This window comes from Protopterus annectens, chromosome 5.part0, assembly GCF_019279795.1.
Source record: "Protopterus annectens isolate FY-2018-M chromosome 5.part0, PAN1.0, whole genome shotgun sequence".
Lineage (NCBI taxonomy): Eukaryota > Metazoa > Chordata > Ceratodontiformes > Protopteridae > Protopterus > Protopterus annectens.
Window position 1 is genome coordinate 1477087306 of NC_056735.1, and position 19884 is coordinate 1477107189.

The window sequence follows — 19884 nt, forward strand, 5'->3', positions numbered from 1 at the left end:
TGGAATGAGACTGACTACAAAAAGTAATAGGTTCATAGGTAGGTACTACGCTATCTGCCCGAGGGCATTTATAAGCCTAGCCAGAGTGTGTTGGCTTTCGCCGCCCCATTGATTAATTAACTGAGACTCTGTCAAGCAGAGCCAATGAAGTGATCCCAGGGGTGTATTTTCTGCTACCCATCCACTCGTCAAGGTTTCTCTTGAAGTGTGTTAGTAAGGGACTCTGCCTAATGTAGTTAGGAATTTTGTTCTGGGACACTACATTTTTCCGGTACTGTTGTGGGCCCTTTTGGGGGTGAGAGGGGGCTGAAGTTTGCACTGAATCTATCTGCCAGGATGTTGGCAATATCAGTAGGTTCAGTATATTTTGTGCTATTTTGCACTGGCTCAGAGCATATCTACGAGTTGCCACTTAGATTCTTGACATAGCTAAAGAAGGCTTTGTGGTTATCTTTCAAATCCTTGGCTATTTTTCTTTTGAAGTTAGCCTTGGATGATTTTATGAGGACCTTAGTTTCTTACTGATACTGATCAGGGATGTCTTTCCTTCTTGGGATTTGCTTTTTTTTCTGAACTAGTTTCCTCCTTTTGTTGTATAACCTGTTTATGGCAGGGATCCACCAGACTGTTTTCCTTCTCTTAGGGGAGTGAGTCTTGGTTTTGCTAGGGATGGCACGATCCATGCATCCTTGTAGGTGCTCACAAAGTGCAATTGTAAAGGATTCTGCATCTTGGGCAGTGCTGTCCTTTAGCGTTGGGGCTGTGAAACTTACCACCTCTGCCTTAAGTAAGGTGAAGTTAGCTTTAGAAAAATTTTTCATTGTGGTTCCCTTGGTTGGGGGTGGTGGTGGGGTGTGGACATCCAGAGTGATTAGTTTATGGTCTGATCTAACCAGTGAAGGATTGACCTCTGGTGTGGAACACCTGTCGCCCATGTTGGTGATGACCAGGTCCAATATGTTGTGGCCTCTGTTAGTTTACCAGCTGATCCAGGGAATTTGAGTTGATAAATTCCAGGAAGCGCTGAGCCTGGGAGTTTGTACTCAAGTAGTTTTCCCAGTTAATGGTAGGGTAATTGAAATCATCCAATATCAGGGTGTTTGGTAGAAACTTCATGTTTTCCATTGTCTCCAGAAAGGCGGAGTGGTGGTCCTGGATCATGGAGGCCACAATTTGCATTGCAGATTTGCCCGATGTTAGTTGCACATGGATGATCTCAGAGGTATCATGCTGCACCACTAACCTGGAGGTGTGGGTATCCTTGATGAATATGGATACACCCCCTCCTCTTTTATTGGCCGAAATGTGTGTTATGAGTTGTAGCCCAGTAGTGCTGGGGTGCTCTCTGGAGCCTTGAATGAGGTTTCAGTTACTGCACAGATGTCGACATTCTCCATACTTAGGAGTGCTTCGAGCGCATGCATTTTGAGATTTAAACTCCTGGCGTTGAGTAGCATAACCCTCATTTTTTTTACTTGTGCTGTTTACGGAGGTGGGTATGAATTTTGAGCCTTGCCTAAAAAAGGCACTATGGGGGCAGCCAGAGCCTTGGCCAATATTTGAAAGCCAAGAGGTGACAGGTGTCAGCCGTCTCTTGCGAAGCAACGCGGCCTGTCGAGCATGTCATCCCAGGCTGACAGACACTGGATCCCCTTTGAATGACACCAGAAGCTTAGCCAGTTGTTGAAATTGATCATTTTTTCTTTATACTGAGGTATCATTCTTTGTGAGGGTAGGATGCTACCCAGAGTCAAGGTCATACCTGCCTGGGCTACATGATCAGAGAGCTCTTCCATGTCTCTTTTCATGTAGTCCAGGGAGGTACGTCTCAGGTCAGTCACACCAACATGAACAATGACAGAATCATATTTGTACTTGTTCTGGAGTAACCTGAGTGCTTGTGTTATGTGGCGGATTCTGGCTCCCGACAGGCAGCTAACAGTAATCTTCTCCTTGTCCAGCCTAGTGAGTGGGGCGTCAGTGTGACTATAGAGTCACCTATTACTAGTGTGTTAGGTATGTTATTTCGCCTTAAGGGCTGTTATTGTGCGGCACATTGATTTTGTGTTTTATGTGTTGTTTGGTTTGTGACGGGAGGTGCATGTTTTTTGGGGTGTCTGCTTTGGAGCTCTCTAATGCTTTTGCAGGTTTTTATTTAGTGCCTCCGAGTATGATTTTGTGTATTTATGTGCATTTGTTTCCAGTGCTGGTTTGGTAGGTCTATGTGAGGCTGGAGGTGTGGTGCAAGTGTTAACCTTCTCCTTATGATTGTCTGTTCCAGTCTTGGGTGGAGATACCTTAGCCTCCAGTTTGGCTGTATAATTGCAAGTCTCGCATATGTTAGTGTTTTGTGGTAGGAGGAGAGGGCTGACTGTGTACATGAGGCAGTTGTAACATTGCCTCAGGATACCCAGGTTCATCAGCTGGACTGGAGAGTACACCTGAAGTTGCCCTTTGGTCATGCCTGAATAGTAGGGTGAGCTGCTTAGTCGCTTGGTTGGTGAGTGATGGATAAAGAGCCTTGCCCTGCTGGGCAATCAAATGTCAGGGTATATTAGTGCTTGCTATTAGGTCTCAGCAAGTGCTGGACTGTAGGATGCTTTTTGAGTGCTTAGGTTGAAAGTTAGACTAGTTTCAAGTGAAAAACTGAAGAGGAGACTTAGTGGAGCAGGGAATAATTTAGCCCTAGCTAACCGGTGCTGCCCGGCGCACAAAACCGTGCAAACGCGGTTTTTAAACTACTAACTTTTGGGCTGGTACCACTCCTCCAGGGACAGATGGCTGCTCAAAGTTCCCCTCTCCCACAGGTGAACAGAGAAACTTCCCTCTATACAAGTAAAGTATGGGCAACTCAGAAACTTGTAACATAGCCCTGAATTCAGCACTAGCCTGAAAACTGGACTATACTAGCTTAGAAAGGCGGGAAACAACAAAACAATTTTTTTGTTTGTTTTTTTTTTTTAAAGATAAGGCAAAAAAAAATAAAAAGTACACTTAAAACAGCTTTAAACGACTACAAGCGATCCAAAAAGGCTCTCACACTGTAGTGTGTAGCCTACAACAGGTAAACAATTTATTTAAACAAAAAACAACTTTTTAAAAGTGCAGGCAGTCAAATAAGTACAATATGTGAAAAAAAACAAGCTTTTAAATCACAATAAGTGCTGGAAAATCAGCGTTTAGGCAGAAAACAGTTAAGTACAGCAAGAAAATACAGAAAACTGATACTCAATCACTCCAAAGTCTCTCTTTTACAGCATGGGCATAATGTACTTCATTGCTAACGTCTATTGCTAAGCTCCAATACATTCTTTAATAATTGAACACCCAATCATACTGAAGACAATAATTGTTCTTACCAAAAAGCCAGCCTCTGTTCAATTTCCTTCAAAAACCCAGAGTGAAACTTATGAAGAGGGTCAAAGTTTGAAAATATAAGGTTCTTTAATGTATCTGGCATTACATCATCTTTGTTAACTGCATTCTGAAGCCACTGGAACAGACATGATACAGATTAGGGCAATGTTGCTTACATTATAATTATAAAAAACATTCCCATCACAATTTATTCTTGTAAAACTTTGATAATGATGACTTTGTTGTATATCCCGGTAGCCATTAATTTTTCTGACTCAGTACAGCTCACAAATAAAATCGTATTAGCACTTACATGTAAAAAATTGCAACATACAAGTACAATCAGAAATATTTACATACATTTGATAAGTTACTGTGATGAACATATCTGGAACTAAACTCAGAAATGCAGATATTTATTTTAAGAAGGGAATACTGTAATTGCATCAACACTGAAGAAGAGACTGCAAAAACTGCATTAGGATCACTTACAAGCAAATCTGTGACACAAACTCAGCTGAGTCAAAACTGTATGCCAAGCGAATATGTTTCACACAATCTGGATGTTTGCATTTTGTTACAACTGGTCTGTTTGATCGAGAATGTATAATGATCAAACTCATGGATGGTAACTTGAAATGCAATCTCGTATCCCAATTTCTGTGCAAGGGGCTTCCTCTGTAACATTTCTACCTGCTCCTTTTTATCCCCTCCACTGCCTTCCTCTTATGTTCCCATACATGAAACCTCAAACCTTATGCCCATCTCACAGAAGTTACCACTCACTAAAACAGAATCCTAGCAATTTCAACAGAACTGTAACAATGACAACTGGCATAACAGTAACCAGGTCACAGTTAATTCTGCTGGATTTCCATCTGCAGTGCTGTGTTTGACAATTAACTTGGGAACACCAAGGGGCAAGAAAGTGGGGTAAGGCTACCACAGCTAGTAGATTATCCCCTCCTTGCAGAAAAGGGTACAGATAAATGAGGAAGACCCCCTTAGAAATGAACTGCACCAAGATCTATTGATCCCATTTTTAATTACTTACCTTGCCAGCCAGGAATTCACTACTAGGTGCATTAGACCTTTTTGCTGCTGAGTTTCAAATGAAATAATAAATAGCAAGTTAAAATGGTCAAGAACAGGCACATGGGCTATATGGGGGGGGGGGGGGGCTGGCATAATAGTTAAGGTCTTTACCTCACAGATACAAATTATAGGGTTTGACTCTGACCTCTGGCTTACTGGCTAGGCTGGTAATAGTCTGCAGAGTGATAGCTTAGCATTTGCCTATGAAGCTATAACTAGATATAGATGGAAACAAACATATAGGGCTCACTAGAAGCAAAGGTCACAACAAACTACTTCAGATATAGTAACTGTAAACAACCCGCACTGGCAGCATAAAGTACAGTTGTGTACAAGCTTGCTGTAATTATAGATGTTTCAGTGCGTTCACTTCCGCAGAGGTGTTAACCGTTTAGACTTCTGCCACAGAAGGATCAAACTCCAGTCCAAATTCCAGAGCTTAACACTGTCAAATTCACAGATCAGAGTTTACTCAATTAGCCAGCATATATTGAAACCACAGACTACTGTTTCTGTTGACAGAAGATCATAATTTTCCTTCATGTGTATAAGGCAAGACTCTATGCTTTGAATTAAATGAAAGTTAAATTATAGTTTTGATCAGGGTTGCCAGATTTCCGATTGGCCAGGTAGGAACTAAAAAAAAAAAAAAGGTCTTCCACGTCTTTAATGCGGAACTGCAGAGTTCCGCATTAAACAGAAGTAGCTCTGTGTGTTTATTTTTTATTTGATTGGCCCGAGCCAATCAAAAATAAATAAACACAGAGCTACTTCTGTTTAATGCGAAACATCGCAGTTCCGCATTAGACAGAAGTAGTTCTGTTTTGCGATGTGTTGATTGGCCTGTATACTGGTATACGGACCAATCAAAAATCGGTAAACATGGAGCTACTTCTGTTTAATGCAGAACATCGCAGTTCCGCATTAAACAGAAGTAGCTCTGTTTTGCGATGTTTTGATTGGCCCGTATGCGGTATCGGCCAATCAAAATTAAACACGCTACTTCTGTTTAATGCGGAACATAGCAGTTTCGCATTAAACAGAAGTTGCTCTGTTTTGCAATGTTTTGCTTGGCCCGTATACCGGTATACGGGCCAATCAAAAATCGCTAAACACGGAGCTTCTTGTGTTTAATGCGGAACTTCCGAATTAAACACAAGAAGCTCCGTGTTTAGCGATTTTTGATTGGCCCATATGCCAGTATAAGGGTCAATCAAAAAAAAAAAAAAAACAAAGCGGAGGCTGCCCGGGATTTAAACTGACAGTGCGGGACTCGGGATCAAGCTGCTGATCTCGGGACAGTCCTGCCCAAATAGGGACATCTGGCAACCCTGGTTTTGATCATGCTGTGGATCAGTTTAGTATAACTACTTTAAATGGCTCTTATTTCTTTGTCCATCTTCAATAAAGATACAGTTTCTGCAAGTTGTGTAAAATGACTGCAATATTCAGTGATTACTACTGAATATTTTTATCTCTATGTTCCTGACTGCTTATCTACTGTTAAGAAGGAATCATATGTGGACACTAGGCTAACAACCACTGGGGTCTTTATAAGCCTAACCAGCAAGTATCCCAAATGTATCCTGCAAGGTTATATGCTGCCATTTGTAAATCTAGCCAGACTTCCCAAATATATCCAGCATGTCTATATGACTTAGAGGTTATTTCGAGGGGTATGCAAAGCTAGGGAAAAATTCACAAGCTGCCTTTCTTCACTACAGACATGAGTGCTAGCCCCAGGGTGCATTTCCAATTTCCCATTCACTGGTCCAGGTTTCTCTTGAATAGGATTAGTGAAGAGCTCTGCTTCACATGAATGGGAAGCCTGCTCCAGAGAAGGGGAATTCTCTGAGTCACACACCTGTCCCACCAACATGTCCTATTTATGTGCCAAGCAAAGTTTAAATCAATGTATCAAGTAGCTGATGCTATTCATTTTGCAGACATGCAAAAGGGTCATCAGAGTGGGATCCAACGATGTCTTGTATACCAGGCATAGATCACCTCTCAACAATCTGCAACAGAGTATTGAGATACGGCTTTGCGGCGATTTGTATAGAACATGTAGTTTACATCTTGTATTCTTTTTGTGAGGAACTTCTGTGGACATCCCAGTTGTTGTATGCACCTGGTCAGATACATAACAAAGGGGGCAGCAGTTACATCAAAGAAAAGCACATACTCTTTTCATTGATAATGCAGAAAAATGCAATAAATACTTTGAAAATACTGTAGCTGTCTTCAGAAATAATATAATATCCCGCTGCTCCTTCTCTCATCAGGAGCAACACAGAAGTACCAGTCCCAAGCTGATTCCTAAAAAGCAGTTCACAGGCTCTCCACTGACTGTCAATCTAATTCCACATTTCAAAAGTATGTTGGAAAGAAAGGAGTAACACTCTGAATACTGCAGTGTGCACTGAGTGGGGTAACATGACACAGAGGCTAACACAGGCTTTAAGAGTCTAATGGTAAGTCTTCCCAGTTTGATCTTTCAGTGCCTGGTAGACTGAGTAGATGAGATAAGATGGGAAGGAGCCACTAAAGCTAAATTTGGAGTAAGAACAGGCAACCCCAAAGTGACTAAGTTTAAAAAGGACAGCAGGAAATTGGTGGTTGGTATAACTTCAGGCCTACAGATGACGTGGATTTAGGTATGAAACAACCACAGTATATTTGTACAGGAGAATTTTTACAGTTCTGGTTACAGCACTGGAAGCAGCACCAAGTAAATACAAGAAGTTAGCATTATAACCAAAAAAGCAGATTTTATGTAAACAATACCCAAAGCAATGTATGACACTTACCACAGTAATGACCTCAAGGTCCTTCAGGTAAGTTCTTTCTGTTGTTGCTACTTCTTTGGCAATAAAATAGGCTTTGTCTGTTGGAAATCTCTGTAACACAAAGTTATCAACTTCAAAACGCAGAAAAATATATTACATTTCCATATGAGGCAAGAAATAAATAAAACTTAAATCATGCTTTGTACAAAATGTTGTACTGTATTTTTAAACTTTTATGTTTTATTCATTTAGTTGATTTGTTTTCATCTTTAATCAGATGCTGAGTGTTGCGCCTGGGCAATTACGAAAATAAGCCTTTTGAACAGTGCATTACTCCAATAATCACAATCAAATAAATAATAAAAAAATAAATACATTAAAAAGTCACAGAAAAATTACTTTTATAAGAGTACATATGTTCTCCAACTGACAATAAAAATAGTAATAATAATAATAAAATGATATTGTAGTAGTAATAATAATAATAATAATAATAATAATAATACAGACCACTGAATGGCTCCAAACAGTATGCAGCACGCTTTTGTTTTGCCTGACAATAACAGTGATACACTTTTTTAAGGAAACAAGGAATTTGAAAGTGAAAGAATGACTTGTAGTTTACGAAGAATGAAAAGCTGAAAGAAACACCCAACCTCTTAAAAATGCAAGTACCCTGTCTCCCATTTGTTAAGCTATTTTTTTCATACAAAGCTAGGCTGTGTGAGTGAGTGACATCCCCATACCACACCTGCTGCACCCCCAACCCCAGAGCACTTAACTGTGATATTAATAGTAAAACAGCTGCCCAAATATCAACTACACTGTAACTAGATTTTGCAACACTGATGAATGAATGGCCAGAACCATGGTGATCAACCAGGCAGTCTACAGGGGAGGGGATGAAAAATTAAAGATACTGACCACATATCATAACTCTTAAAATATGAGAAGAGTCTACCACTATGCATGTCATCAGAAGTGTATTGTACACTCTATTTCAAATAAAAGAAGCTGCAAGGTGAAAGAGTATCCACAATTATATAATGGCTGGCCATTAATACTCAAAAACTAGCATGCTGATTGGCCAACCCAACCAGCGTGCCCATTGTAAATCCGAGAATATACGAATGGGAAAAGTTCCGGTCACTTTTCTTTTTTTTTTTTGCCACCAAAAAATAAAACGGAAGACCTGAAATGAACGAAGGAGATGGTGCAGACATAAATAAGAGGACAATCAGGGACAGAAACTTACCTGATTATCCTTTTATTTTGTCTGCCTCAGCTCACCCGAACATAAAAAGTCTCAAAAGCAATGGCGATCTTCCTTTCTTCGTTGCTACCTCTGTACAGCAGTGATGTACTGCATAAGCTTGGGAGCACAAGTCCTACACGCATGGACAGTACACCAGAAAAAGCCCCAGGATACCGGAAAACACAGAAGGGCAGCATGGAAGCATTATACAAAGACATTATTCAAGAAAACCAAGTATTTTTTTCTTAAATAATGTCATTGTATAATAGCAATAACCCAAGGCTGGGTGGGGGCAATGCTGGATTTACCCACAGTTGGCTTTGTTTGGTCACGAGGGTGAGTGGGTAAATCCATCATTACCTACACCCAGCCATGGGTTACTGCTTAAATATCTATTTTTCTTTTCAACACAACCTAAGGGCAGAAATGTCTGTTTTTTTAAGCTGGGGTTCTTTACATTTTCCCTATACTTAGAAAGAAAAAAATGTAAAGATAAGCCTGTATGCTAGTGCGTACTCAATCTTCAAATGATAAATGCATGTTTTACTTTTGGTACTGTTGATGCAAACCAGAAAAAAACATTCTTTCACTCATTTGTTTGATTATTTATGAATGAATCTAAGTGTTAAAGGCCATGCTGTGGATATTTTTATATGTAGGGGACAAGTAGAAAGTTCACAGTTAAAATTTTTTTGTGTGTGTTTTTGACGAATTCTTATGTTATGACAAAAATTTAATACTGAAGATGAACTTGGGTGGTTAGAATATGACTGGCAAGTGAGAATGAATGCTTGCCATTCACCTGGGTTAAATGATAGGGAAGATTTTGTAGCCTTCCTTAAAAGAAAGGGATTAAAGCATTAATTGGTAGTTATGTATTTTTGATTATGTATTTAATTGTTAGAGATTTTTTGCAACATTACTTAGTCTGAAGAAGTCTTATCTAGACGAAAATGCTTACTGTTTAATGATTCTTGGTCATTAAATTCTCTTGTTTTGGTTATTTCCCGGTGTTATATTTTCATTTTGTTTCCAGTATTAGTGTTTTTGAAGTTATTGTTGTTTTTACATGGAAAGCCAAGCAAATTCAAATTTTTTGGCCTTGCCTACTGGATGTATTTTGAATGACGCACTGAGTGGCTCCATTATTTTAAATCAAGAAGGGAGGCTAAGTCAGTCTGTGGGAACGAGCAATTGAAACAGTGGTAGCAATGGCAATATGAATGGGGCTTTTCAGAGATTTGACGAAGCCCTAAATGGATAGCTAACTGCACCAATGGACCCATGTGAAGGAGCCAGAGCATCTACTAATGCTGTTATAGCCCCTAATTTTTTCACATTTTCAAAGAACTTGAGAAAGATCTCTAAGTTTAAGAGACTGCAGTGGGACAATTTATACTTTGAAAGTTGTTTGCAAGTGCAGAGAGTTCCAAAGGGGCTTAGAATATCTGTTATGCCAACTGGTAATGACCTCCCGCCTGAGTTTTTAAACAAATAGGTTGCGCTGAATCAGAAAGTTGGGCTACAGTATGTTGAAATGCTTGTAGAGCTGAACAAAAAGAAAATCGAAGAGCTAAACAGCAAAATCAGGGCAGCATTTTTCAAACTAAAGGACAATTTAACATCAGAGAATTTTGACTCTAAGTTTGCCTTGATTTAAGACAAACTGAGTTAGGAAAACGAACTTTTAAAGAAACGCAAAACCAAAAAATTCTTGAGAGACAAGACAGAGTATGAAGGGGGGAGGTGTATAACCAATCGGCAGGAGGAGGTGTGCCACTTGCATCACAGGAGCAGTTATGGGCAGCAGAAAGTGCTGGAGTAGAGGAAAAGGCAGTTGAGGAGAATGCAATACACCAATCTAAGTGTATTGCACAAAGAAACGGAGTCTCCAGCACTGAAAATAATGGCAGTTCTGTCAACAGAAGTCAAGCAGCAGGAAATTCAACTGCTAGCAATGGGCTGGGTTTTCAGAATGTGCCGTGCAACCAGCCGATAAGAGTTTATCAACAGAATGGCAACCACAGCAGGACTTGGGTGCAAGTAGCATCTGTTTCAGCCAGGAACAATTCCTTCAAAAAGAACTTCAAACAGAAGTGGATAAGGAAAAACAATTGCTGTTAGAGGCAATAGGTACTGTTGATGTTTCTTTTAAAATGGTGAATCTTTCGAGTTTGGTTATGAGCAATGATTTGTGTCATGTTTTAAAAAAAGGCTGGAATTTTGTACCAGCCAGGAGGGCAAATAAATGTGATATAATCAATTCTTTGACAGATTATGTTAGCACCGAATGAGAAGCCAGAGTTTAAGTACTATAATGCATCTGTTCAACAAAATAAAGCATTGAATGGGTTATTAAATAATGAAGAAGTATTAGTTACAAAGGCTGATAAAGGAAATGCTTTAGTTGTATTGGACAGGAATAATTACGTATTTAAGTTGGAACAAATGTTATCTGATGCTGAATTTTATAAGTTAACTTCTTTTAGTAAAGTGAGAAAAGCGTACTGTTTCACTGATGGCCATATTGAAGAATTGTTCCTAAGCGGATGTATTACTGAACAAATTAGGCATTTTTTGATGACTGACTCACGTAAAGTGAGTCACATCTTTGGTTTACCGAAAATTCATAAAGACTTAGATATGAGGCCTACAGTGGCGAGTAGTAAAAATAAACAGAAACAATGGCCATTTTTGTTGATAGACATTTACAACAAGTGGCAGAAGGCAGTACACCTTATATCAAATATTCCTTTGATTTTAAATCAAAAATTGGAAGTTTAAGGGTACAGAAAGAAGATTTATTATTGACGTTGGATATTAATTCACTGTATATTGTACCCCAACAGTGATGGGATGGAAACGTTAAGGTTGGAGCTAATAAGATCTGGGAATGTTCCACCAACAGTTGGTTTGTTGATGGAGATGCTAGATTTAATTTTAAGTTATAATTTCTTTGAATTTAACAACAAATTATATCATCAGGTCAATGGAGTACAATGAGTGCAGCTATGGCAACCTTTTTATGTATGGGTGGGAAAGGTGTCATGTCTTTCATAGCAGTTACATGGAAAGTATTGTTTTCTTTAAACGTTTCATAGATGAGGCCTTTTTTGTTTGGAGAGGTAGTAAGACTTTTTTGCTAGAATTGTTGCATTATTTGAACAGTGTGAGTTCCATTTTGAAGTTCACTTTTATGTATAGTTGCAGCACAGTGAATTATTTAGATCTAACTGTTTATAAGGAGGGGGATAGGTTAATGACTACAATTTACAAAAAGATGTACAAAATAACTCCTATTTGCATTATGAGACTATGCATCCCAAGAAAACCAAAATTAATATTGTAAAGGGGCAATTGATGAGGGTGCATGAGTTGACCAACAAAGATGAAGATTTTTATAAAGAGAGTGTCACTTTATGTAATAAATTTATAAGTGGAGGGTATCCTTCTCAATATGGAGAACATCGATGTCTGTGCTGTGACAGAAACCTGGTTCAAGGCTCCTGAGAGCACCCCAGCACTAACAGGTTTCACCTCATATCACGCGTTCCGGCCCCAAAATCCGGACAACACCAAGAAAGGAGGGGGGGGTGTCCATATTCATAAAGGACACCCACACCTCAAGGTTGGTGGCAACGCACGATGCATCGGAGACCATCCAGGTGCAATTAACCATAGGCAAGACTGCTCTGCAATTTGTAGCATGTTACAGGCCACCCTCTCAAACTCAGGAACCTCACATGGCCTTCCTGAAAACATTGGAGGGATAAATGTATCTCCAAACACCATCATACTAGGTGACTTCAACTACCCTAATATAGACTGGGAACACTACTCAAGCCCGAACACTCTAACCCAAAGATTCCTGGAGTTCATAAACTCAAATGCCATGGAACAACTAGTCACCATCCCCACAAGAGGAGAAAACATACTTGATCTCATCATCACGAACATGGGATCAAAATGTTCAACACCGGAAGTATACCCCTCACTGGTGAGATCAGATCATAAACTAATCTCGCTGGAGGTCCTCATCCCGCCCCACCTGAAACAAAAAGACCACAGTGAAAAACTTCTCAAAAGCCGATTTCACACTTCTAAAAACTAGTGTGGTCTCCTTTAAGGCCCCTGAGCCAGTGGTAAACATTACTCAAACCGCTGAATCACTTACAAATGCCTTCTACCAGCACCTACAGGACTGCATGGATCAGGCAATCCCAAACAAAACTAAGACTCTCTGTACCAAAGGCAAGCGTCCAGTCTGGTGGACCCCAGCCATAAACAAGCTCTACAACAAAAGGAGGAAGCTACTACAAGATAGAGCAAAATCCTTGAAAGGTAAGACACCTTTGATCATTTTCAGTAAAAAACTAAGAGCTCTCATAAAATCATCCAAGGCAAATTTTGAGAGAAAAATCGCCAAGGACTCTAAAGAGAATCATAAGGCCTTCTTTAGCTATGTTAGAAACCTAGGAGGAAACTCCCAGATATGCTCAGAATTAGTTCAAAATGATGTGAAAATTACTGAACCTACACACATTGCCAACATACTGGCTGACAGGTTCAGTGCAAACTTCTCCCCCCCCTCTCCCCCAAAAGGAGAGATATCTATTCCAGAGGACTGTAGCCGCCCAAACATCTCCAACACCCAGGTGAGAACTGCCCTCACTAAGGCAAAAAACACAGCATCCATGGGACCGGATGGTGTCCCCGGCTGTGTGCTTCACAAACTCAACGAGGAATTAAATCAACAGTTAGGACAGCTGTTTAATCTTAGCCTCACCTCAGGATACGTACCCAAGGAGTGGCGCACGGCGACTGTGGTCCCACTTCATAAGGGCGGTGCCTCCACAGACCCTGGAAATTACCGCCCCATTAGCTTGACAAGCCTTATCTGCAAAGCCATGGAGAGGATCATAATGGAACTCATAAATAAAGACATAGGGAACTTGCAGACTTTGGATCCAACCCAGTTTGGCTTTGTCAAAGGCAGATCCTGCCTCTTAAACTTGGTTGACTTTTTCGAGACTGTCACCAAGGCCATTGATGAGGAAAGGCAGTCCATACAGCCTACCTCGACCTGGCAAAGGCCTTTGACATAATACCCCACTCAGGTATCATCGAAAAACTCATCAGCTTGAATGTAAACCCATACATCACAAGATGGGTTGCAAACTGGCTAAGTGACAGAACCCACAGGGTCAGAGTTGCTGGAGCCATGTCAGACTCAAAGCCTGTCACAAGTGGTGTCCCACAGGGCTCAGTCCTGGGTCCACTCTTGTTCGGCATCTACTTTTCTGAAGTACAAGCAAACACAGGAGGGTTATGGCTGACAAAGTTTGCAGATGACTGCAAACTGGGCGCCATAGTCGAAAACACATCTGACACAGATATCCTCCAGAAGGGCCTCACAGAAATGGATAACTGGTGCCAGAGCCATGGCCTGAAGTTAAACGCCAAAAATGCATAGTCATACCCTTCGGGAAAAACAAGGTTACCCTAGCTACCATATAGGTGGCAATCCACTGAGCACAGAAAAAGTCATCAGGGATCTGGGGACCCAGGTTGACAGTAGCCTTTCGTTTGACACTCATGTTGCTAAAGTAGTTAGGAAAACCTTCTATGTCGCCCACCTGATCATGAAGGGATTCACATCTAGATCAAGGGAGGTCATCGTCCCCCTGTACTCATCACTCATTAGACCTATGATTGAATACAATGCCCCGTTCGGAATGTATCTGACCAGACACCTGCTGCAGCTTGAAAGGCCCCAAAAGTTCCTCACCAAAAGGATAAAGGGTCTCAAAAATATGTCTTATGCTGCCCGACTGAAAGAACTCCAGCTCTATTCAGTCTCATACCGCTTGCTCAGAGGTGACCTGTGCCTGACATAGAAGGCCATGTCAAACCCAGATTTGATGAATATGCTTCACCTCAAAAAATCTAGATCCCTCAGAACCACAAGGGCGGGAGACTTAAACCTTGACACGGTTATAAATAGAACGTGCTGGAGGGACAGATTCATCACCCAGAGACTCCCTATGCTGTGGAACAAAATCCCGGTACATGTGAGGCAGAGCACCTCTCTGGCCTTGTTCAAGAGGAATCTTGACCAATGGATGGGAGATTGCAGATATACCCCAGGGATTACGTCAGTGTCACTGCTTGACAGAGGCACAGCAAAATGATAGGCATAGTTTTTATTCAAACTAAAGGGGTGGCGAAAGCCACATAACTATGGGCTAGGCTTATAAATGCCCTTGGGCAGATAGCCTAGTATGAACCTATGAACCTATATAGTTATGGAGAAATACAATGAAATTGATGAGAGAAAGAAAGGTGATGTACAAAAAAATGTTGGTAATAAGAGGTGGATTATAAATCTTCTATGCAAGTAACAAATAGCCTGGATACCCAGGCTATAAAAAATATTATTTCAGCCAATTTGGAGTTTGTTAAAATGTAATTCTGACATCTTAAAAGTAGTAGGGGAATCCCCTGTGTTTGCACAAAAGAAGGGGGAAAGTTTTAGAAATCTGTTTCAAAGTAAATTAAACACCCACAGACAAAGTGTACTAATCCTGGTATGTATAAGTGTTATAATTGCAATTTATGTAACTTTTTATTGACGGATGATAAAGAAATTAATGTCAGTGGTTATAAGGTAAAGCTTAAAGGTAGATTTACTTGCAAGATTAAATATGTAGTATAGCTAGTGTCATGCATCTCATTTTATGTGGGTCGTACTACTAGGGAATTAAACAGAAGAGTGTATGAGCATACATATGCTGTGAGTATTGAAGATGAGAAAAATGCATTGAGGAAGCATTACAAAGTAAACAAGTGTAAAACAGATTTTAAGTTTTGTGTTTTGGATGAAGTCTTATGACAAAAAACTTAATGCTGAAGATGAACTTGGGTGGTTAGAATATGACTGGCAAGTGAAAATGAATGCTTGCCATCCACCTGGGTTAAATGATGGGGAAGATTTTGTAGCTTTCCTTAAAAGAAAGAGATTAAAGCATTAATTAGAAGTCATGTGGTTTTAACTGAGTATTTATTTAATTGTTAGAAATTTTTTGTAACATTAATCAGTCTGAAGAAGTCTTATCTGGACAAAATCGCTTACTGTTTAATGTTTCTTGGTCATTAAATTCTCTTGTTTTGGTTATTTCTCTGTGTCTTGTTTTCATTTTACTTGTTTCCAGTATTAGTGTTTTTGAAGTTTTTGTTTGGTCACGAGGGCAAAGCCCTCATGACCACACCACACCAACTGTGGATAAATTCAGCATCACCCACACCCAGCTGTGGGTTATTGCTTAAATATCTATTTTTTTTTTCAACAGAACCTAAGGGCAGAAATGTCTGTTTTTTTTAAATTGGGGTTCTCTTCATTTTCCCTATACTTGGAAAAAAAATGTAAAGATATGCTTGTATGTTACTGCCTGCTCAATCTTCAAATGATAAATGCATGTTTTATTTTCGGTACTGTTGATGCAAAGCAGAAAGAGAACTCATTTCACTAATTTGTTTATTTATGACATAATCTAAGTGTTAAAGGCCACATTGTGGACATTTTTATATGTAGGGGACAAGTAGAAATTTCATGATTAAAATTACAATAAACTGTTAATGACATCATTAAAAAACACCTTTACTGAATTATCACTTGTGACATAGGCAAACTTACATTTATAAAAGTAACCAAACCATATTAACAAGTTCATATCTACGAACATTATACATTGCTTTAATTTCTATAATCTAGGCAGCATTACACAAAACTGTTCAATTCCCGCCTTCTCTTAAACCTGATTCCTATCTATAAAACATTTTTTTTTTCATGTAGTGCGCCAACAATTTCCATCTTTTTTTTTGTAATTTACTCCTACCCTTTTCTAAAGATTCTACTTCTTGTTCTTTTATCTCTTTTATGATACCCGCTTCGTCAAGTATAGCTGGTTTAGATTTTGATTTATCGTTAAGGATATCTTAACACTGTAACCATAACCTAAAAAACTAGTTTGCTTTAAGGTTGCATTTGAAACTTTAGGAGAATGAGGTAACATGAAGGTTCACCCACTATAAGATACAAGCACTCTAAGAAGGTCAAGGGAATATCCAGTAATCTTTCTGAGTGCAAATAGCGACAATTGTTTAAAGAGTTGCATATGACATGGTTGTTCACAAACACTTGTTATTCATTTTTTTTCTCTACCAAAACTTTCTTAGTACCAGAATTTGTACAGCTGCAGCTCCCACAGTAAAAGAAAAAACAAAGAAAGAAAAAAAACTGCAGTTTTTAAATTACTTTTTTTCTACAAACTTTTATTTTACTGTTATCGTTGCCATAACCATGAATCAGAACACCGTGCATGTGTGGAATTCGGAGGTGACCTGAAAAAAACAGCCCAGCTCTACATCTATTCCATACAGAGAATAAGGCAGTCACACCATATTGAAGGTCTCCTGCCTTCTGCAGAATCATCAGAAAAAGGCATCTCATTGGGCTGCTGAGACTGAAAGGAAGGGATTAATATGCATATAAATGCAGTGGCAGAGCAGGAATAATTTTTTAAAGTATTTTTTGTTGTTGTTTATATATGTATGTATGTACATAGGAGAGAAAGGTATACAAGCACTAAAGCGTTAATGATTTTGCCTTGTATTGTGATCTGTTTTCTTACAGAATGTGTGGTGTTCTAGCAAATCAGGCAAAGTTTACAAGAGCAATATTTAAAATTTGTTCCTCTTTTTGGGTCTTTGTCCCCCCCATTACTTTTTGCTTTTTCCCAAATTTCTTGTATTAAGAAAGTGAGAGGTATGCTGATGTGCTGTAATAGCTCCCCATCTCACTCCAATTATTCAACTGCTTTTAGTACTCCCCGCCTTGCTTTGAAGTCACCAGCCACCACTGGGAAAGACTACAGTATAGTAGTTTGTTTACTTTTCTGCATTAAGAGGCAGTGTTTCTTTTAGAATGCAAATGCCAATCTTTTATCTGTGAGTGATACAGAAATATATTTCCAGAATAATGATGTTCTAACAATCACAGTTCAGCATTTTTGGTGCGCAACTCACATCAGGGCATGATAAGGAGTAATGGACTTGTGCCTTATTTCATGAAAGGATGTTCACAAATCTCTACATATGTGTACTGCGTAATAAGCCTTGTTTATGAAACCACTAGCATTCAGTGCATTAGAAGTCGTTTCACTTGTGTAAGTGTTTGCTGACTTCCTAACATTCAGATGCTGCCATTGGTATTTATAGACAATAATGTAAAGCCTCAGCTGTTAGCCACAACTCCATTTTTAGTAACTGCTTCACACCTTACCTAAAAGAAAGGATACTGTTGTAAAGGCTGATTACTATCTTATCTATTACTTAAAATCATATGACAGCACAGATTTTCTGAGCTTGCTAAATGGCATTCACTTGGCATTTGGCTTTAATTTAACTTGCATACGCCATATACCTTCTGTTGATGAACAGTACCAAATGTTCAAATGACTATGTTAATGAAATAGAGTGTGAAGTTAGTTTCCAAAAGATGCTTTTGTTATGCTTATGGAGTGTAGTGCAATTCACACACTTTCCCTCCATTTTTATTTCTGCTGTGGCACCTTCAGTAAATAATGCCAGTCTCTCATATTTGCTCACTCTTTTATGTTGGCATCTGTCTATTATGCAATTATTTTAATCACTTTTATATCTGCAGTACTTAACACGTGAACATACAAAATACTCCTTTCCTCTTATAATATCTGATGAACATCATGCTAGCCCTACCATTTATCCCCTACCAAGGCTGTCAATACTTAATTACTCTTTCATTAACAGAACACAATCATGTGTCATAATTCTCTTTTGTTTTGGTTCTGTCTGATCATCCATCCTTCATGCCACTTCATTCACTGTAACCTTTATATGTATACAGTGTCTTATTTTCCAGTACACTCCCACTCCCTAATCTCTCTCTCATTTTCTGCATCTCCTGCTTATATTCATTTACACCTTAAGTACCAATCAGTCTCCATCCCCAGTAAGTCCACTCAATCCCTCTCTTTACTGGAATCCAAGGATGCAGGGTGAGGAAGGTGAGAATGACAGACTGTGGCTGGAACTCAGTAAAGGTCAGGGGATTTTTACATGCTAACACCCTGTTCTTCTTTGCTGCAAGTGCATTACAATACCTGCTACACATTTCCGAATGTTGTCACTTGCTTTCACACACACTTCATTCAAAGAATCCCATATCTACGGAACAAGCTCCCCTTGCATGTCAAACAATGTAACATACTGGCTTCCTTTAAGTTTTGCCCTAACATCTGGACAGGTACCCACAAACTTACTTCAGGTGTAAGCAGTATGGCCCATTACTCATTTGGGTGGCCAATCTATCCACCAAACTCTCTTGGGTACATCAATACACTCTACATTGTCACCCAGGTTGCCTGCTAATAAGAACATATGAACTTAAAAATTTTCTTTTGCATTACCCAATAATGATATATGACCATATACCGAAGAGAGACAATGTAAAAATACAAGAAACTAAAATAAAAGAAAGGTACAGGCATTTTCCTTCACATTTACTAAAAACAGTGGAATTTATCATGTGGGTAACAGGAAAAATTCAAGACATAGTAGGGCAGGCAGAAAATGTTACCCAGGGTACAGCTGGTATGAGGAATAAAATGAAGACAGACTATAGAAGGACTGGCAAAAGTTAAAACCTTGCAGAGGAGGGTTAAGACTTATGGATCAAGAATAGGAACAACTGCAGAGTGGTCAGGGGAAATAAGGGCATTTAGATAATATGCATGGATTTAAGAAAAAAGTGGTGAAATACTTTTTTGACAATACTCCCAGAGCACAGAAATTCTTAGTATAAAAACATAGGCAACAGAATGTGGCAAAACATTTGGACCTTATGACATGGTTAACTAGCAATGCTGAAGACGCAATGAAGATTTTGCAATTTTATAAAAATCCACATAGATACAGCAAAGAAGTGGGGAAGTCAGGAAAAGGAGTCATAACTGAAAGCATCATTAGAAAATGTAGATATTCCAAAGCTTAGTTATGCAGAGGCTCAGCAATTTACAGTCACGATAGATAAAGGAGAAATAAAGCTGTAATGTATAATCAAGTAACAGGGAAATCACTGCCAATGGATGGAATTCCTGCAGTACTTTGGTAGTTGGGAAGAAAGAGGCTGTGAAAATTTATAAAGCACTGTTTCATAACATTTTAGGGAGTGGGAATCTTGGAAGAAGGCAGTGGGGATAGTATTATCACAGGAATGCCAGGACCCTCTAACTCTAGGTCAATTTCTCTCTTAAATCTTGATTATGAAGTGTTTATATCTACATTAGCCAA

The 19884-nt window shown here is 39.2% G+C and overlaps 1 protein-coding gene across 2 annotated transcripts in view; it reads right to left on the bottom strand.

Moving 5' to 3' along the window:
* The window catches only part of FARP1 (FERM, ARH/RhoGEF and pleckstrin domain protein 1), a 2534157-nt gene that overhangs the window by 583822 nt on the left and 1930451 nt on the right, over nt 1–19884 (bottom strand). For both annotated transcript variants that reach the window (XM_044071307.1, XM_044071308.1), the window contains 2 exons: nt 7263–7352; nt 3360–3493 (listed from right to left, as the gene is read on the bottom strand). In XM_044071307.1, coding sequence (XP_043927242.1) covers nt 3360–3493; nt 7263–7352 — 224 coding nt within the window. The remainder of the gene's footprint in view (nt 1–3359; nt 3494–7262; nt 7353–19884) is intronic.